Here is a 22273-nt window from a genome sequence, read left to right on the forward strand (position 1 = left end):
CTTCCTGAGAATCAAAGATGGGAAGGAGAAGTGAGAGCGACGGTGACCAGGGCATGGCTTCCTATGCAAGAGTAGCGTGCAGATCAGGGTACAAAATTAGCACCGTACTCTCACTGAACGCTGCTTAAACACGCAAACGACTGGGAGATTTGCTTCACTAACCATCTATCGAGTGGATGGTAGAATTTGAACGCTCAAAAGTTGTTTGGCCAGACACAACATAAAGGACATGATAAACAAATTCAAATAAAACGAGAGGGAGAAATCAATGCCCTGTTGCATCAGACTTCATCACAGACAGGAAGTGAGGGTAATGGGCACTTTAATTTTAACTGAAACACACAAAGCCACATCCACATGTAATACAAAAAGGAGCACACAACCAGGAACAAACAATGACAAAGCAGCCATGCGTCTAAGCAAGAAAAAATATCTGCAAAGCTGGTGGTTTGGCAGCTGCTGCAATCCAAGAAGATTTGTGATGCAGACGGAGGCTGTTCACCTGCCTGTTACAGTGAACTAACAAGACACATGCACACATATTTAGGTCATATATGTGTGTGCATATGCAACATGTAGGTAATACAAGTGAAGAGGAGCTGAGCCGACGCAGAGAGCGCACAAACGTGGTGGACAAGAAAGCAGGGGAACTTTATCTGAGCGACAGGTTTCGTTCTTATTAAATGTGCGAAAGGGCATTCGGCTAATGCGAGTAAAAGAGAGGAAGAGGAGGCGATATGGAATGAGGAAGAAAGATGAAGTGAGAGATAAACCCGACAGAGAGAGGCTGGAAAAAAAAGGAAATGCGCGACAAGTGAGACAAAAATGTGCCAGACAGATTTACAAAAAGAGACAAATATTCAACAGCAGGCACTACGGGGGTCGGCCCAGTGTGTGTGTGAGTGTGTGTGTGTGTGTGTGTGTGAGGAGGGGCTAGGTTAAGCCGGGCTACAGATGCAGCAGAGCAGACAGGCATCTGTCCTGTACATCTGCCACAGCGTCTACAGCAGAGCGGACTGTCACAAGACCCCCTGTGAACACACACACACACACACACCGTGGAGGGGCATACTCTCACACACACACACACACACACACACACACTGTGAAATAGCTCAATTAAGATGATCAGACTGCAATTAGTGTGCGCCCTTGTGCATCACAAAACGTAGATTACACACATCCGTAGTGTCAGGCTTGGGTTAAGACGTGAACAATCGGCGACTTCAGGCCGCTCACACTTCTTTTACACCACCTCCATGTGTGAATCTAGCGGTGTATCAGTGACCCACACACAAGTGCCAGTTCCGTGTTTGATGTGTGACCTCCACGAGGCCCCCGTGAGCCTCTAAAACACTGATAGGAAGTTGCCTAAAACGACAGGATCTTGCGACAACGTGTGCAAGATGTGAGCTCTGATATGTTACCACCTAAAAACAGCAGGTAAACAGTCACAGTGATGAAAGTGTGGGTTGTCTAACAGCCCGCAGCATCAACAGACAGTGAGGGGGAGAAAACAAATTTTTATTATTCATATAAGCTGAAAGGTAGATTAAAGAGATATTGTGACTTTGAGAAAGTGGAGTTAATACTTTTTCCTGGGTACATGTACTTGTGCAGGTAACTCTGAAAGCTATCTGCGCCATTTTTTACTGGTGTATTTGACCTTCTTTATCCGCACTTCTACACTAAAGACACCACACTTACTATCATATTCCATTTCTGCCAATATACAGTACAGGCCAAAAGTTTGGACACACCTTCTCATTCAATGCGTTTTCTTTATTTTCATGACTATTTACATTGTAGATTCTCACTGAAGGCATCAAAACTATGAATGAACACATGTGGAGTTATGTACTTAACAAAAAAAGGTGAAATAACTGAAAACATGTTTTATATTCTAGTTTCTTCAAAATAGCCACCCTTTGCTCTGATTACTGCTTTGCACACTCTTGGCATTCTCTCCATGAGCTTCAAGAGGTAGTCACCTGAAATGGTTTTCCAACAGTCTTGAAGGAGTTCCCAGAGGTGTTCAGCACTTGTTGGCCCCTTTGAGGTGTGATGGTGTCGGGGTGTTTTGCTGGTGACACTGTTGGGGATTTATTCAAAATTGAAGGCACACTGAACCAGCATGGCTACCACAGCATCCTGCAGCGACATGCCATCCCATCCGGTTTGCGTTTAGTTGGACGATCATTTATTTTTCAACAGGACAATGACCCCAAACACACCTCCAGGCTGTGTAAGGGCTATTTGACCAAGAAGGAGAGTGATGGAGTGCTGCGGCAGATGACCTGGCCTCCACAGTCACCGGACCTGAACCCAATCCAGATGGTTTGGGGTGAGCTGGACCGCAGAGTGAAGGCAAAGGGGCCAACAAGTGCTAAACACCTCTGGGAACTCCTTCAAGACTGTTGGAAAACCATTTCAGGTGACTACCTCTTGAAGCTCATGGAGAGAATGCCAAGAGTGTGCAAAGCAGTAATCAGAGCAAAGGGTGGCTATTTTGAAGAAACTAGAATATAAAACATGTTTTCAGTTATTTCACCTTTTTTTGTTAAGTACATAACTCCACATGTGTTCATTCATAGTTTTGATGCCTTCAGTGAGAATCTACAATGTAAATAGTCATGAAAATAAAGAAAACGCATTGAATGAGAAGGTGTGTCCAAAATTTTTGGCCTGTACTGTATACCCCTCAACCCTTCACACTGGGTCTTTAAACTGTAACACAATGACGATCCCTAAGCCCCCTTGCAGTTAAAAAGTGGGCTGGTAGGCGAGCTAACCGTCCTCCTACTGCCAACATCAGGTGGAATGGAGAAAGAAGACAGCGCTGGGTTCGGAGTAAATGTCCATCGAATATCCAACTTAACCCTCCGACAGTTCCAAATTTGTATTGTATCAAGTAAAAAAATGGTAGTTCGTTCGGCTGTTGGTCAATGTCAGGCTGTCGGAGAGCATCCATCGCCCCTGTACTGGCGGTGTGTCCTGCACCATTGGCACCACTCGGCCTTTGTCGGGTGTTTTTCCACCAATCCAGCAAGTTGAATCAACGTTGTAGCAGTGAGCACCGCAAACTTTCGGCTAATGTCAAGAGGGCGTGAGATGAAAACAAACTCTTTATATGAGGTTAGATTATTTTTTTAGTCATTGAGCTCTTTAGCAGAAACAGTTCGTAACTGTTTGTGTTACTGTTTGGCAACACGGTGAATATGTTTTGTTCTTCCAACACCAGGTTGTGTTACTCATGTGCTAACTGGCTAACTAGCAACTTGAATCCATCCTGTTGGGATTTCCATTTTCCCTTATTGAATGACGACAACAGACTACCGCCTCCTGCTGGTATAGAGAGTTATTTCCTCTCGTGCAGGTCCAGAACGTACGTGCTAGCTAGCCCCTGGCCACAGTCCTCACAGTGTGTTCAAGTGCAACTTTTTGGCTGAGCCACAGGCAACAGGAGGCAATGCAACCATCAGCCTTTATCGGCTCTAACTGTATGTTCACACCAAAAGCGACCAGAGCTTCCAAAACGGCGGAAGTCATTCATTTTCAATGACAGCACGGAGACTTGAGCGCCTTGGGCGACCAAAGTGACCACAGTGGCTCCGGAGGGGAGTTAAAATTCGTTTAACTTTATGGTAATGAGCTCTGACGCGGTTCGGCGACAACCAATCGGAATGCTGATGTGCTTCGATGAAGTGGGTCCCAGAGAACAAGCCATGTAACTTTGGTTCCTACAGCACACTTGTTCCGACAATGGATATCGAGAAGTTTATTACATGCGTTTGCGCCCACTCAGTCCTTTATAATGTGTCGCTGTTTGTTATGGAGACCAAAATAAAAAGAATGAGGCTTGGGATCGCATCGTGGAGGTAGTTGGTTGGTCTGGTGAGTTTTAAAGTGTGTAATGTTATTAATAGAGGAGAAAATTGCGGGCTAATGTTGCGACGTAGCATGAAAGTCTTCCTTGCTTGGTTTGAATGGGATGACATACGTTTTCTGTTTTCATTGACCAAACATAACTTTCTGTTGGCCAACTATGAGCTTTTTGACTGGACAACAGCAAGCAGCAACTACACTGCTTTCAAGCCAGTAGTCCGCTTAGCTGCTCCTTTAAATTGACAAGCACGATCGAATGTTCAATGATTCACGTGATGAGCGACTAGAGCGTGCAAAGCTTTTTGACAGTCGTGCTTCTTGGATGTCCGTGAGAGACTTTGCCTCTTTGGAAGCTTCTGGTGTGAACGGACAGTAACTCTTTGATGTTGGCGTGTCCGGGGCCTTTAAGTGTATGTAAAGCTGAGAATTGCGAGCACAGCTCAACTTTTACGTGCACGACTGTGCCTATGAACATGATATTTTCAAGGCCTGGAAAAGAAATTCAAATCATCAATCAAAGATTGGAGGAAACATGTTTTAAGAACAAAACATTTTAATTCCCAGTATGCACTCCCAGACCAAACAATAGCCTGGCACAAATTAATGGTCATCAGGGTTTTATTTCAGTCTGAATTTCGTCCCTTTTGACAAACAAGTGTTGAACTCAAAGCTGTGTATATTGAGCGTTTCCATCTGAGGCGATGGATTCTGCAGAGCTGGCCCTTCCCCTGTTGTTTGGGAGAATAAGCCCTTGAAGGGGCGGCTCCCCCAACAGAGGAGGCAGCTTATCCAGCCTCTATGTTCATGTGTTGTGTCTGTTTGTGTGCAGATTTGTGCGCGTGTCTCAATCTCAGATGTGTGTGTGTGTGTGTGTGTGCGTGCCTGTGAGCGCTCATTTCCAGTGTATGTGTGTCATGTATTGTATTTCCAGTCGAGTAGCCTTCCTGACAGGGCGGCCCTGCAGGACCCAGAGCTTTAGCTGCCCTAAAAAGCCCCTGCAGGACGGTGCGCTGTTTTAGCTGTCTGTGCTGCTGCCTGACAGAAAATCGTGGGGCTGTTGTTGCCATGAGAAGAAGAGGGGGGTGTGAGTGAACATGCAGACATGAGGACACTGAGCCAGATACAAAGCGACACACACAAAGAACACAACACCGCGATACACAGGGGCACATAGACACACACACACTCTGGGCTGCTGGGTAAAGAGTGTTTTGTGTCCGTCATATTTCTGGCCATCGAAACCATCAGACAAATGGAGGGGCCGGTGCAAGCCAGCGGACTGGCAGCACATGAATGAAGAGGGGGACACATCAAAAGGTGCTGGGGCCCCTTTTTTCCAAAACCATGCTAGGCTGTTCCAGGCAGTATGCAACCCCTCATTTTCCCCGCTGAGCGCCACGCGCAAAGGACGAACACATGCACACACACAGGCAGTGCCCGTTCCCAGTAACAAAGAGAGACACCAACCAGCAAACAAGTGCACACACACACACACACACACACACACACACACGTCCAGGGCAAACCACAACATCCATCAACGTTATGTGTTCACCCAAATGTTGCTCCAAATGACTTGGAACAAACATTAGAGAGACAGAATAATCAAAAACTTGCAGCACTGTGAGTAGAAGCTCTGCTGAACACAGCGCACAGACCAGAGCACAAGTTTAGACTGCGAGTCCTCGGAAAAGGCGATTTATCGTTTTCTCTGGCTTCCTACAAACAACTGCGAGACATGGTGTTCATTTCAACACAAGCAAAGCGTGCCTCAAGAGGAAAAACTACACAGATCTAACTAATAAACAATCAATCGCAGAGCACATGATGTCATGGAGCAGGGGTCAACAGATAACAGCTGGTGGAAACATGGACGACCGGGCCAGAATCACACAGTAAAACTACGCATGTAATGTTGTTTTGCTAGGTTAACAAGCTGCTGTTGTTATTGTGGCAACAACAAGCAGCCGATCTGCAATATATTTATGTTGCGGTCAATGCAGATGCATTTCTAACTTCATATGCATCACCACCAGGAATGAGCTCATCGTCAGTTTGATGTGTTGCATGAAACCAGTCAGAAATCAAAATGTTTTTGATGGGCCTCTACCAAATGCGTACAGAACGATAATGAGAAAAAGGTGGACGACTTTTCATACCAGAGCTCTGCGCTAATCTGATTATAGATTTTTAAAGACACCTTGTAACACTGTTAGAAAATCAGGATCCCTGTCAAATTCTGTTGGTGACGATGATTGGCAATGATTTTGATGTCGACGTGAATGTCTTAACCTCTACCATTCAGAGGGGACGCCACTATCCTCGGTCAACGTTACAGTCTTTCAGGGAGTGGGCTTTAAGGCCCACACTCACCAAATTGATATCAAAGAACTAGGGGCTACAAAGGCCGACTCACATAGACTGTGTCTCAGCCAGAAAGTTGCACCTGGACATGCCGCAAAGACTACAGCCAACGACCAATGAGCAAATAAGTTCTGCGCCGGTATGCGAGGAAATGACTCTCCATACCAGCAGGCAGCAGTAGTCTGTATTCATCATTCAAAAAAGAAAACTGGAAGACCAACAGGACACATATGTAAGTACTCTTTCCAAGTATACACACTGATAAATGAACAGTAAGCGAGAATGACACATCTGTAGCCCGGCTTAACCTAGCCCTTCCTCTCACACACACACACACACACAATCTCACTCCCTTTTGACTTTAGCTTTTTGTTTACGTTCCTCACTTTGTTTCTCTACTTGTGCACTGAGCTGAACTGCCAATCAGTGGTATTTCATTCACCTACAACTCCGGGCCAACTACTGCCAACAGTGTGGGACGCGTCAAAATCTCCAAATCTCAAAAGTTTTTGATACCAAATCACAGCACAGATTTTTCCATGGTGTTCCTAAGAGTCTTGGTGTCTGAATGTGGTATTTTAAAGGGAATTTAGCCATTTTTATCAATTCTTGAGAGTTAAAAAATGTTTTAATTTAGCACCAAATCTGAGTAACAAATGGTATCAACCCAAAAAAATTGCTGCAAAAACTTGCAAGACATAATAGAGCATGGGAGTGGCCATCATTTACTTCCATCATAATATTCTAAGCCCCTATACACTTTAAACTTTCAAAGTTTTAATATGCATCTAACCAAAACACAATGTTTATTATTAGGGTTCATACAGACATCACAAAATAAAATTTAAGTCCTTTTTTAAGCACTATTTTTCATTTTCTTTTTTATTAAACACTGACCTATACAAACGATGCGATCACGGTCTCTCTTTTCAGCGACTAGTTACTCATCCAACTCTTTTTAGGAATAACTATAAAATCCTCAACAAAACATTTCAGCGTCATAGTACCATCTAAAAGTTGTGAGGTGAAATGATGCCAGATGGAACTTAAACTTCACTTTCAGTTTTCGGCGGAGCTTTAACATCAGCTCACAGCTGAAGAGACACGAAAACAAGTCACAGTGAAAAGCAGACTTGTTGAGTAAAGTGTGTTACGTTCTGTCATGTCAGCATGGGCCGACTGGTTTTACCAGAGTTTTACGAGTTAAAAGAAGAAAGAATAAAATACGATGTCGGACGGGATGTCATCAAGGGGAGGGAGAGCGCAGCACGAGGCGGTGACGTGTCAGAATTTAAAAAAAGAAAAAAAGAAAAGCTGAATGATTTCTGATTCTGAGTAATTTCATTATAATGAATAAAACTCATTTGAATTTCAGGGATTTTTTAAGCACTGTTATTATAATATTTAAAAAAAACTTGATACACAGTGCTGAGCTTATTCAAATTAATCTTCAGGTTCCCAGCTTGCAGATGAGACAGAGACTGATGACCTGCTATCTCCCCTTAATTATTTCATGTCCCCCATAAAAAAGATAAAAATGGGTCTATGGTAGGGAGGGGTGGAGTGGAAGAGGTTTTCCACTGGTGGTGTTTGTGCATTGTGTGTGTATTGATATGTTGTTCAATGTTTGGTGGTGTTTTTGTGTACCCAAATGTTGTTGTGACAGTCAGTTTTTACCTCCCGCACATTTAGCGTTTCTCAAAAATCTGCTGACATTTTCCTCAGAGGCGGGAGAGACTCAAATGTCTATAGTAAACACACGGCCAGACAAAAACCACCATGACAACAGAGTACGTGTGTATGTGCACACTCACCTTGTTAGGCGCAGTGGCTGAGGGCGCTCCCCGAACTTCCTGCAAAAGACACAGAGTGAGAAGAAAACATGAGTGGGCTGGTTATCAACCACAAACACACACAGAGTAAACACTGCGTTACACAATAGTGCACGTACACACACGTTTGTCACCGCGGCCTTGGCAGTGTGTAGTGGCACTGTGCTCAAATAAAGGCAGGTGACAGGACGTGTAGGCATCAGCAGGCAGGTTAAAGCAGGTGTACGGAGCTTTATTCAAACCGTGGCACGTTTAAACAGGTCGTGCATCGACACAAGAAGCTCCTCGTGTTTCAGGTGCAGGAGCCGAGATGGCCAACACCACATTGAATAAAGGTGTGGATCTTCTTATCTAGGTTTTAACAGCTTGAAATAATAAGTCGTAGTTGTGGAGATACAGACCTCGTGTTCGACCATATGGTGCTAAATCCATTAAGTGTAAAACACTAATAAAAACGTAACAACCCGATAACAGCAGCTTTCAGGCCTCGTGCACTAATCTGAATTGTAAAAATGCATCTGACTTGATAATTTCCTGACGGCTCTTCCAGTTCAATGGTGCATAATCGCCAACGGCAGATTTCTCTTGGTCTGAGGCAACATGCAGCATTTTAAAAAAGACGATGCCGCTGGGACATAGCAGAGTAAACACTTCTGTATTCAGGATACGAGGTACGTCATAGTGTTTTACAAATGGGCAGTGGGTGGTAAAAATCCCTCTTTAACAAGGAGACTGATTAATTTACATTTTTATGCTAATTTGCCGTAATGTGTGCCAAAATATACAACATGAAAACACTTGAAAGGGATTATTAAAAGCAGAGGGCACTGTGCTGCTCAACCGAACACGTAGACTGAGATACTAACATGACAAAAGCCTCACTGTTTGTCTCAAATTGAGGCGACCGAAAACAACCTCTTTCATCATTTAGCACATAATTACATGAAAGGCTTGTCACATGAATTAAAAGTTTTAGTGAAACATTAGTATCTGAGGGCGTTCTGTCTCTGCCCAAATATGCATTTTGTCTGCAGCAGGTACAGCTGTCCCACATGACGCACAGGAAGTGCAGTTCGACTTTCCCAGAAGTGTTTCCACCAACCAGTCAGAGGTGTTTGTCGGGGCTGTGATGAGACCATGGACGCCAGAAAAGCATGAGGTGATCTGTCATGTAACAGCAAAACTGGGTTGATGACACCGACATGACAGCTTGTTTCACTTTGAGTTTCTGCTCTGCTCTTTCAAGCTTTACATCCTCATGACCTCACTGTCAATGAATCATTCACTTCCTCTATGATGACAGCATCATATACCTTCATTCATTATATCTGTACTAGAGTGGAAAGTTGACTTTAAAGGGACAGTTCAACCCAAAATCAAAAATACATATTTTCTCTTTCCTTCTGGAAATCATTATCTGGTTACTCAAGATAATCCACAGCCACAGAAAAACTTCCAAGTTATACTTTAGAAACACGTTGTCAAGCTCATGTAGTCTGGAGTTTGGTTAGAGACCCTGGTCATAAAGCATTCTGTTTTACCGCTGCTAACGCCACTCCGGTAGCAGAAACATGGTGGTCACCCTCCAGTCTCCCCCCAGGTGGCCCCAATGAGTATGCGGCTTCATTTTGAGCCACAAAACCCATTTAGCATTGTTAGCTACGTTAGTAACACTCGTTGCACTGACACTGTTGACAGAGCTAACAGTGCTAAAGGAGGTTAGCAGCTCAAAACTTAGCCGCTTACTCAACGGAGCGACCTGTGGGGGGACCTGCGGGTAGCCACTGTGTTTCCACAGCAACACTGTTGGGTCAGGATGGCATGACTAGTAGTATTTGCGTGAGTGAGTGCACCACTAGCTAGTTCCCATCAGACCTGGGTGGTGCGCAGTGCAGTAGACTGAAGACTAGCAAAATTAACCTACAGACCAACATGCTTAAACAGTCAAATATATAGAGTGTGCCAGTAAACCCGGAACTCCGTTAGCGCTTTTAGCACTTCCGGTTCTCTTGTCTAAAAGTCAATACGTTTTTTGAATGGGATTTTGGTAAAATGCCTCAAATAAGGTCTGTGGTTAACAAAAGCTTAAGCGAGTTTCAGGTTTTGTTCTACGACATAAAACACGCAGTAAATATCCTACTTGTGAATTTTGAAGCTTCTACGTGTCATAAAAAAGGTGGTTGCTAACAAGTTGCTCAATACGACTACAAACCCTGTTGGGGACATTAAACGTCATCACCCCCGAACAGGCGAGAGCGCTGGCAGTCCGCTATTACAAATTCTTATTTAGCTTAAACAGTCCGATTTCCCCATTATACAGTGTTTTTAAAATAAAGCGGCCGAAATCAGTTGAAAGCTTTGTGGCAGTGATGTAAAGAGTCACGCGACCGTGGAGTAGTCATGTAGTCCGTTAAAGCCTAACGTTAGCTTTTTACTTCTGGCGATCGCATTTAAGCTTCAAATGTGGTATGAAAGGTGTTCATATGTGAAGATTATCTCGCTGAACAAAACCTGTAAGTATCATAAACTTGTGTTAGCCATGGAGCTTATTTTCTGACATAATCCAAAACACAATGCAAAAATCACATTCACTTTCTCTTCCGGGAACCAGCGCGATGCTAAACTTCCGGGTTTTGACGTCAGCCCTGGCACACTCTATTCTCTGCATTTAATTAATCAGTTAGCTGCCAAGAATCGGCATCCCTAGACACCATATAATTCTTTGGAAGACACTATACAATATTTGCTGATATCAAAGTCCGTCATGATATGATATTGATTCCATTCAATTCAGGGGCCTGTGACTGACGTACAACAACATCCTCATTTATCTGCACACCGCTAGGCCGCTAGCACTTATTGAACATTTAGGAAGGAGGTGTGAAACGGTGACACAGTCATGCTGTGGGAATTTCAAACAAAAGGTGCATCTTCAAGATGACGATACCTATCAGTATTCTAGCTTTTCATCGATCATATGGGATTGCTCATCACTGAATCAGAATAATGTATCATTACACCCCAGTGTCCTCCTTAGGTTGGTGCTGGGTGAGCTAGCAGTAGATGCACTCTTCCTTCTGCGTGGTGATACGGATGGTGGGTGTAGAAAGAAAATAGTTCCTACATAAAACTGCTCACAACAAGGTCTGTGGATTATCTTGAGTAACCTGGTCATGATTTCTACTGAGAGACATTGCTGTTGAGTTCTTCCAATGTAATTTTTGGCGCTTTGAGCACCACAAGCTGAGTGCCATCCAGTTCTATTATACTGGAGAGTAGGCAGACATCTCTACGGCTGATATCTCCAACACTCAGCAACTCACACCAAAACAATCCAGACTGATAAATAGCACTACAGGTAATTGGGGTTATTTGACCCTTCAAGTAAAATTCAGCCTGCTGTAAATATGATGAACCAGTAACTGAGTCATATCTGAACACCCGTAGTCGTAAATTGCATGTAAGCAAAGAAACCACTTCAAACCAAATGTACAGAAAAAGGCCGTAACCCTGCAACATATCACAGCTGAGGATGACTGTTATCTGGTCAACTTCTTCTTTATGTTGGTAAAGCAGTGACGTGTAAAACCTGCTACATGCAACACGGCCTGACCTGCACTCTTTCAACTTCCCCCTGAGTACCAACAGGTAAACACAGCATGCAAACAAACAGCATAACAGGGCAATCAGAAAAGAGGGCAGATAAGCAGGACGGAAAGCACTGGCAGCACGCTAATGTGCAAAAATATAAATTCATATAGTTTCTCTAAAGCCAAAGCTACAGCAGTGTGTCAGTTATTGACATGCAGACTCCTGCACATCATCTTCATCAATACCAGTTGGCCTCACTGTCAGTTAACTTTCATTCTGAAATTCGTTGACCTAAAAACACTGAAAACTGTAAATGATTCAGAAATTTCTATTTCTGATGCACACAGGAGAAAGAGTCAGAAAATGGTGCCCTGTTTTTTATTAATTGAATCAAGAATAGGGCTGCAACTAATGATAGTTTTCATTGCTGCTGATTATGTTCTCGCTGAATCAATCAGTTGTTTGGTTTATAAAATGGCGAACCAAGAAAGGACGGCAGAGGAGATACCTGCACAGCCACAAAACAGGTTCACAGGCTGAGATCAATGCAGGAAAATGTCTATTTAGAACATCTGAGCATGAAAAGAAAAGTGCTCAAAGTGCAAAAAATAATAAAAAGTGATTAAAAACAGCAGCAAATGTTTCAGTCCTTGAGTGGCATCAAGAAAATCAGTGTTTTTGAAAATTATAGAATCAATATCTTGGTCAGAAAATGTTCCTGTGTTGGCTTGGATGTCTGTCAGTCTGTTGATCGCAGCAAAATTAGCCATGTTAAACAAAATGGAGACAGCAGATCACTGAAAACACTGCAAAGTCTTAGGGCTACTGTGAAACTGCGCCTACTTAGGGCAACAAAAAGTTTATCTTGGGTGCGTCGATACAATGGACAACCAAGAAAGGACAGCAGAGGGTTCACAAGCCCAGATCAATTCAAAAAAATATCCATTTACTTGGAACGTCTATGCACAAAAAGAAGGGTGCTTAAAGAGCAATGCTGATCAAGAAGTGTTTCCCAAAGCTGACTATGACGTCGTCCAACGTCTTGTTTTGTCCACAACCCATAGATATTCACTTTACTGTCATAAAAGAGTAAAGAAAATATTCACATGTAAGAAGCTGGAATCAGAGATGTTTTACTTTTTTTTTTTCCCATATAAAATGACTTGAACCAATAAATCGATTATCAAATCAAGTTGACAACTACTAGATAAATCGTAGCAACTCTAATCGAGAATCCATTTTGACTTTAATCGTGACAAAAAGAACCAAGAATCAAATCAAATTAGGACTAAAACTGACAATTATTTTTGTTATTAATTCGTCAGCTAGTTGTTTTTTTAATTCAAGTGAAAAATACCATTGTAATTTCCCACAGACCAAGGTGACACCTTCAAATGTCTTCCAAAAGACTCAGTTTACCATCATGTATGACAAAAAAGAGCATCACATCTTCACATCTGAGAAGCCATAAACAGAAGTTAGCGGGATTTTTTCCCCTTAAAATGATGACTAGCGCGATTATTCGATTATTAAAGCAGCTGCTGATTTAATTTATCTGTCGATCGATAAATTAAACAGGGCTGGATAACATGCAGACAATAAAATATTCTCAGTTATACAATATTGTAGGGTCGACTTTTGGCGTTTTTACATATTATTTACACAATGAAATTCTTGATAATCATCAGTAATGTGGATGTAATGACTAAGTGAGTAAATGCAAATAATCGTACAGTCTGGCAAGTTCAGAAAATGACATCACTTTACTGTAATGCAGCCTTTAAAACCAGGAAAAGACAACACTTACCAAAATCCAAAATTCACGACGATATCTAGTCTCGTATTATGATGATATAATATCGATATATCGCCAAACCTGACAAGTTAAGTTTGGAATTTCTTCCTTAAAAGACGACTAAAGTGATTAATTTCTCTCGATCGATAACTCCTTGCAGCTCTAAATCCACCTCATCAAACACGCTCATTTGCATTACCTCCATGTGTTAATATCACCAGAGCTTGTTAGAAACTAGCTGAACCCCACAGTGTTCAATCAGCCTCGTGCTGCAGCAATAACAAACTGTAGGAGTGCAGATATGTGACCATACTCACTCATCGACGACACCCTGACGCACCACTGTAATGCTCCTTTAGTGCAAAACAACACCACAAATTTCCTTTTGTTCTCGTTGAAATTAAATGTTTTCAGGGCCTTAAATGTTACAGCCATGCAGAGGTAATGATTTTAAATCTTTTGCAGCAACAACACACACACATTTTCCCTAAAACTGTACATACTGAGTCATGTGTGCTGTTATGGCACAAGCTGGCATCAAGAGGAGGTACATGAATGCAGCACGTGGAGGTGACTGTATAGAGAGGTGTGTGTGTGTGTGTGTGTGTGTGTACATGTGTCTACAAGCTGGGCACAGAGTGTGAGTGAGTCAGACTTTCTCCCTGTGTAGGATGTGGTGGCGTTGCATGCTGCTGATAAGTACGTCAATACATCTTACATGCCATCAATAAACACACAGATAGTGTGTCGCCCGGTTGGTTCGGGGTTTTGGCACGCTGTGCGAGTTAAAAAAAAAAGGAGCATGCAAACATAAATAGAGGGATGAAAATAGAAGAGCAAGGGAAAAAGAGGCAAAGAGGGGAGAAAGGGCAGGAGAAAGTGAAAGCATGATTGGTGCAAGAGCCAGAAGGAGGGAGTGGAGGTGGAATAATTATAAAGGAGGGCAATCAATAAGGTTCCCACAGTGAAACACTGATGCCTCCACTGGCTAATGGATTCCAGACGGCTCTCTACTCCCCTCCTAAACCTCACCCCCCTCCTCTCCACTGCAAACAAGGAGCGATGGAGGAGAGGATACTGCGGGGAAAGTGTGGGGTGAGATTAAAGGCGAGGCAGAGGAGGAAGTGGACAGCGTGTTGCAGAGCAGAGAGAGGGAGAATGGGATCCATGCACAAACTGAGTTCAAGGATTTAGAGGTGGATATGCAAAGAGGAGAGGGAGGTGAAGCTACATGTCTGAACATAAACACAAAAGAGGCATGGCTGTGTTTACTCGATATCTTTTAAACAACAGCAAACGCCAGTAAGATAATACAAGGTGTCACCAGGTATCAGACACTTAAATTTAAAGGGTAACGTAAGTGTTTTTCAATCTAGACCCTTGTTTCACATGTTTTTGTGCCTAAATCACAAACGGAGACAACATTTTTCAAAACTGGTCCAGTATTCAGCGAGAGCACTGCTGACATAGCCAAAAAACAGACTGCAATGTGATCACTTGGGGCATTTGTGCACCAACATCCACTTAAAGTGTTTGTTTTTGCCACTGACAGGCTCAGATTCTTACTCTAAGTGTCTGACAACATTATGGAAAGGATCCCTACAGAGATAGACCTTTATTTTAAAGAGTTAGATCCTTTTTGTTTAACCAGAAACAGCCCAGAAATTACCACGCCAAACCCACCAGACTCCATTTAAATAAACAACAAATTTAACATCCTATAACACACTATTTATTTTAAGTCAACAGAAGCAAAATAAATCACTCTAAACCTATCTTGGTTTGTCTTTGCACTGTTCCAATAATCATCAGCTTTGGTTTGGTTGAAATAAACCCTTAATTCACCCAGTTAGATGTGAAAATGTGCTGACTCTATACATGGTAAAATTACTGTTTTTTTAAATGGAGTTTGGTGGGTGCGCCAGTTCTGATTTCAGGGCTGTTTCCAGTGAAACAAAAGCAGTCTTACTCTTCAACAAAAAGGTCTATGTCTGTAGGGATCCTTTCCATAATATTGTCATACACTTAGAACAACAATCTGAGCCTGTCAGTGGCAAAAACAAACAATTTTAGGCCATCTTTACATGAAAACGATCTGCTAAAAAAGCAATCATTTCTCATTTTCGTTTTGAAAAAACTTCCACGTTCAGACGACAACATTTTGATAACAATCGCCGTGCACATGGATCCACAAAAATAACCAAAAATGCTGTAGTATACATGCCAGGCCAGTAGTTTGCGGTGTAACTTTGTCATTAAACATGTACATGCGATTCCTTCTATAGAGCGGTGATGTATTAACAGACAGAATGGCAACCGCACTAACGTTTGTCTGGACGGACGACAAGCTAGCAGTTAGGGTTGGGTCGGTTCTCGGTAATACCAATTTGGTTCAGCACTCCGTCTTGTTTTTTTTTTTTTTTTTTTTTTTTTAAGACCGACCGCACCACATACGTCATTTTACAGCCTGTGTCTGCCTCTTCACCAAGCGCACAGCGAGCAGGAGAGAGAGGGGGGTGTGGGTGGGGCGGGGACTGAGCTAGGAGGTGCGAGTGCGCATGCGCCAAGGCTTCTACTGTAGCCTGGAGTTTGTTTAACAGTGACGGGGAGTCAATAATGGCGGACAATTTAGTCTTGAAGAAATCAAAGAATGCGCCAATATGGCAACACTTTGGCTTTAAGCCAGACGAAGGAGGCAACCCTTGTTTGCACTGATTGAGTAAGCTGCAAAATTTATTTGTAAGGAATAAAACGTGTTACTGTCACTCTGTTATCCTATGGTCGTTTTTTATTTTAAATGAGTCAATTGCACCCCCAAGTGGCGAAAATCCGTTATTACCGACTTGATGCAGTTTTTCACAAAAACCTGACCGTTTTTTTTTTTCTCATACTGACCCAACCCTACTAGCAGTAAATCTACACTTTGCTGGAGAAGCGTTGATAAATTCAAAAGGCTGAGCAGCACAAACAGAGCTTGGGAGTCCGCCATTGTTGTTGTGATGGTCGACTGTCTCGCGAATACCGAGTGACTGGAACTGTAATGCGCATGTGCAAAAAGTCTCAAAGTCAACGGAGACGGTGTTGTTTCCAATAAGTTGCACTCTAGAACCCATTTTCAAAACGATCAGCCAAAACGCAACTAAAGTTTCCCGTTTTCGGTTGAAATCGTTGTCGTATTAAGAGGACCTTATTGGACGCAAATTGCTGAAAGTGGTTACATTGCAGCCTGTTTCATGCTGCTGACTGCAGTGCTCTCAAAAAGCTAGTCTTAAATGCTTTTTAAAACATTTTCTACATATTATTTAACCAAATTTTAGACCGATTTTGGACAAATTATCTTTTTCCTATTCAAGCATTGCAGAGGCAGGTTTTATGTAGGAATATGGTTATTCGAGTGAGTAAGGTTAATCTACATTTTGCCAGCAGGTAAAAGACAGTATTTGGTTCAGTGGTAGGTTTAAAAATGATGAACATCAGAAACTTTTACGCAGACAAGCTCATTTTGACAAAAACAAATTGAAACATAAATAAATTAAATAAGATAAAATGTGTAAAACAATAAAGACCTCACAAATTCAAATTTAAGTCTGTCTTTTTTGTCTGCACGCAGAAAAATCCATGTCCTTAATCTCTACCAGCTTCAACTACTTCACACTGTGGCCACTAATGTCGGTTTTACTGTGAAGAAGAGATGTGTAAAAAGAGAGATGAAGGCGGTCAGAAGTGTTGGGGTTTGCAAGTTCTGTGAAAAACCACTGTTTCGTATCACCTGCACGAGCTCACTTCAACATGCTCGAGACACAAACACCAACAAGAAAAGGAGGACCAAACACAGGAAACCGCAAGAGAGTTGCAAAGACAAAAGGAAAAAGGCACACTGACTGTTGCATCAGCAGGCTCTCTTTCAGGGAGGCTTGACTCTCTGAAATGGCATGCACCATGGCAAAGTTCAAGAAAGTTCAAGTACAGAATTCTGTATTGTAAACGGCACAAAAGCTCAGACCATCACTCAGTGTTAAAAGGACTCTGACGTAACACAAAGGTAAAACAAGAAACTCTGAATCACAAGACAAGAATTTAAAGTATGTGTCATTTTGTAACACTTTTTAATTATTTTACCATTTTAAGATTTAATTTTTAAAGTCTTTCCACTCTCTTTACTCTTACAGCCTATTTTCGTTGTATAACTTCCTCATTTTAATCTCATTTTGTGAAGCAACGAGTGCTCCATCTCTGCACAAGTGCCACACAAGTTAGTCACTAAGTAAGTGATCATGTTAACAAAATTCGTGTCGTCTTTTTCCTTTGTAATGATGCCATGTGACGTGTGCTGCTATGCAACTGTAAGCACTAAAGCTGATTCTTTCTTTCCTCCAACACTCGTACAGACACAGACACTCTCAAAACAGGCCAGAGGTCAATGGTGGAAAAGGAAGCTCTGTAAGAAGTTTCGTCTCATTTGCTTTCCATCCGTTATCACTACTCTCCCTTCCTTCCTCCTCCTCCTCCTCCTCCTCCTCACCTCCTGCTTACTATCCCTGATTCAACTGGATTCACTGAGGGTGAGAAACACTGTTGCCAAATAGCAGTGGTGAGAAATCAGGCTAAAAACAGGACAGGATTCACTACAGTGAGACCTACAGGAGTGTTAAGCTCACTATAGGTCTCTTATCAGTTTCAACAGGCAGACAGAAAGACAAACCGCCATCAGGATACAGAGCAAGCTCATGTAGTTTTATTTTTCATTTATTTCAGCGTGTTTTTCACTAAAGACGAAAAGAAAAAGCAGCCGAAGCACCAAACTCTAAGGACTTGCTTTTTAATAGAGGCCATTATAATCTTACTGCTTGGACAGCTGGTCGATTTAAAATTCCCACCCTACCATCAGTCCCCTTAACAGTCCTTAAGCGTATCTGCACTTTAAATCCAAAGTTTCACATGTACTGCAACCCTGAATTTATCTAGACAATAGCCACAGGATCTGTCCCATGTCCGAATTAGTCAAACTAGACGCTTTACGAACTTTACCCTGACAACGCTCTAGTACAAAGTCTGTTGTAATGTCCGATTCAGCCCATGTCTGAACAACAGGGCTGACCCGAATGCTTCAAAGCTTCAGTCGTTGCCATGGTAATCCAAATCAGTCTTCAAATGATTCCTTTTTTGTGTTGCAACCAGTTAACTGGTGTAGGGAACTGAAAGGAGGGGGCAGGTGTCAGACATGGATGAGGTGTTCTCAGCACAGTCATCGACACCCGCTTCAACCAATTTAATTGTCTGTGTGACGGAGGCAAGGAATGTAGGATGTGAGACGAACTGCTGACGGTTATCCGCAAATGGCAAACGTAGTAGAAGGCTTGCTTAGCATCTGGTGATGCAGCCAGACATGTGGCGTGACAAGTTATTAATAACTGCAAGCACTGCATGCAATAGTCCACTTTCTCTTCCTTCTCTCTAAACACACTCAGGGGCACTAACTTTTACTTAAGTCAGGTACTTAAAGGGATAGTGCACCCAAAAATGAAAATTCAGCCATTATCTACTCACCCATATGCCGAGGGAGGCTCTGGTGAAGTTTTAGAGTCCTCACAACACTTTCGGAGATCCGAGGGGTAAGTGGGTAGCAGCACAACTGCACACCTAATGGCTGACGGCAACCCAGATTAAAACGTCCAAGAACACATAATTGAAACCACAAAATATCTCCATACTGCTCATCCATAGTGATCCAAGTGTCCTGAAGCCCCGACATAAAAAGTTGTTTGGAAAAACATCATTTAAACTCTGTTTTTAGCCTCATTGTAGCCTGTAGCTCTAACTGCCTCTCTGTGGACCTTGCTCATGTGCTTTTTATGTCGGGGCTTCAGGACACTTGGATCACTACAGACGAGCAGTATGGAGATATTTTGTGGTTTCAATTCTGTGTTCTTGGACGTTTTAATCTGGGGCGCCGTCAGCCATTAGGTGTGCAGTTGTGCTGCTACCCACTGCCCCCTCGGATTTCTATTATTTAACCACAGAAAAAATAATGTGTTAAAAAAAATTAAGCGCTGGTTAATCACGTTTCGTGGTGCCCTTTGACTCGGGGTGTCATTGAAGGCCACAGCGATTTTGTCGCAAGATGGAGGCAGACGAGACGACGCTGCTTGGCCCCGTTAGTGGAACATTTACATTTAAAAAACGCCCAGATGGAACTGTTGATAGGAGAACCGTTCTCTGTTTCTGCAGTAAGCAATTTTCGTACCGTCAGACTACTTCAAACCCGAAATATCACATCAACACAAAGCATTTAGCAGCAAACCAGGAAGTCTGATCTAGCAAGGCTTATGATGTTAGCGATAGCAGCTAGCCTCGTCAAGCCACACTCAACCAGGCGTTTAAACTGAGTAAGTCTACCTGTAACTAACTAACTCCCTTGCGAAATGGACTGCGGACCAGTTTGTGTGATAGAGGACAGGGGGACAACTGTGTCCAAAACCCAGCAGCTTTACTACGACGCATCTGCCAAAAGTCATTTGAACTGGAATGTTTTAAAAATACTTTCACAGCAAAAACTGATGTATGTGATTAATCTAGATGGATGTAATTAATTAGAATTTGACTTTTTAATTGCTTGACAGCCCTAATAAATATGATTAGGTACTATTACCCTTGGGCTAGTCGTGTCTCTTCGAAGCTTTGAATATTTGCAGGTGATATTCACCGAAGTTTCAAAACCCTGAATATGGTCTTTGGGACAGCCCTAGCAAAAAAATCAGGACATTATCCAGATGATTGACAGCAATTGAGTTGCCGTGTTGATGACGTTTCTATCATGTGACTACCATGAAACCTGGAAGATTGCAAACATCCAAGGGTGAAGAAGAAGGGTAATTAACACAAAGACAGCAACTAAAATGTCAAACTGGAGAGACAACTAAATTTGGAAACTTGTTCTGGTAAGGGCCGTCGCTGAACTGATCAGACTAATTCAAGAAACGGCAAGTGATTCAGTTGTTAATGACCAAATTACGAACTGGCTACATGACCATGGTGTAATCCGCGTCACGTCTTGCCTCCTTGCTCTACCCAGGCCCAATCCCTCGCCTAAACTAAACCAAGTACTTCCAGTAGCTGAGAAGGCGTCTCCTGTTGTGGCAACGTCGGAAATTGTTGGCCCTGATTCTGAGAATATTGTCCAGAGTTCATATGAGAAAACAGCTCAAATCATTGCACTTGAGAGTATCAAGTTCATGCCTTAAATATACAACCATATTACAAAACAACTGGAAATATCTTCATTCAACATCGCCTACTACCACTGCAGTTTTTCCACTGTATTTCAGAAGTATATGTTGTGAAACTGTTGAACTGGCTGCATTTCCGCCATTCTTCACTTCATCAAAGAAAAAGAACATGGGGAAGCAACTATTTCAAAACTTCATTATGTCTTTTTAGCAGGTTAAACTTTGACAACACTGCAGGAGTATGTTGGTAGTTTCGTTTAAGCGTATCACAAGTTTACTGCATGACTATTTAGTATTACTACGCCAGCATAACTGCCTTCGTGGCATCAACAAACACCAGAGGATAAAGCATTTCAGTTGTTAAAGAAAGGGTACAAACACATACACGCACACACACACACACACACACACACACACACACACACACACAGCTTTAATCTAAACCTCGTAAACTACCAAACTCATTTCCCGCACTTCGCCTGATCCCTCCTGTTTATAAACTCTGTAATGAGGCCTTTTTACTTTGGCCATATCCTATTAGGAACCTGATAGGCCCATTAAGCTGCTGAGCCAACTGACTGGTAGCTTACCCTGGCATGGTTACTGATGGCTGAGTGTGCCAAGGCCAGTGAACTGGTATGAGAGGAGACAGACAGTTGTTCCACTTACAGTAGATGTGAGCCGTGTAGGAGGATGTCCGGACTCTGGGCTTTCACTGGGAAGTGAGAGTGAGGTCACTGTTGGCTTACGGAGGTGCGCTGATAGAGGCTGCTGTGTTGTGCCTGTGTCTATCAATCCGAAATACCAGCACCTGGGTCTGACAGTCCCCCTCCAGACACACTTTAATATTCTGCTTAATGTGGTTTTGCCTTGTAAAAGGTAAAAAGAAAACTGTGAAAAGAGGCTGGAAGCAGATCTACTTTTTCTCCCTTATCACTGCTGCTTGCTGTAGGTTTAACTTTCTGCTCTCGCCAGTGCTGCTCGATCAAGATGGCTAACGTTAGCATGAGAGGAAACATTAGGAGTATTCAGCCAAACATATTTAAGCCTCACTCAGACTCAGATGAAAAGTCTGTTGTGTACCAAAATCTGCGACTAGCAAACATGTCAGAAAGCTAAGCGTAGTTAGCATCTTTTATAGGTTTATGTTGGTTGTTAGCTTGTTAGCTTGTATGCTAACTGGCAGTGGCTGACACAGCGCTAACGGTTGTGAAACATACAATAATATCTGCTACAATGGGATTTTGGTAGAAAGTGGAGGGAAGATACAGGGTCTGGTTTGCATCCAAAAACTACGCACACTCCGATGCTAGCCGTCAAAACTTTCACTATGCTAATGCTAACTCTACACTGGAGGTTTCAGGATTCTTTGTCGGTGTCATGTTGAAGTTAGTTCCCTTGTCGCTATGTGTTTCCTGTATTAGACAGCGATTGGCTTTCGTTTTAGTGACATACTTTTCTTGCTTTCCTGGTGTACGTTTGAATTAGGGATGTTCCTAATGACTAATTTCCCTTACGATTAAACAAATGTTTAAACTTAGACTAGTCAACTCGTCTAAAAGTAAGATAACAGTCTAAAT

General features: G+C 42.5%; 1 protein-coding gene across 1 annotated transcript in view; it reads right to left on the minus strand.

Annotated features, from left to right (window-relative positions):
• rbpjb (recombination signal binding protein for immunoglobulin kappa J region b) overlaps nt 1-22273 on the minus strand; it is a 99092-nt gene that overhangs the window by 35469 nt on the left and 41350 nt on the right. Inside the window, exon 2 of the mRNA XM_033609858.2 lies at nt 8064-8102. Within this exon, the coding sequence (XP_033465749.1) occupies nt 8064-8102 (39 nt within the window). The remainder of the gene's footprint in view (nt 1-8063; nt 8103-22273) is intronic.

This window comes from Epinephelus lanceolatus, chromosome 22 (assembly GCF_041903045.1).
Source record: "Epinephelus lanceolatus isolate andai-2023 chromosome 22, ASM4190304v1, whole genome shotgun sequence".
Lineage (NCBI taxonomy): Eukaryota > Metazoa > Chordata > Actinopteri > Perciformes > Serranidae > Epinephelus > Epinephelus lanceolatus.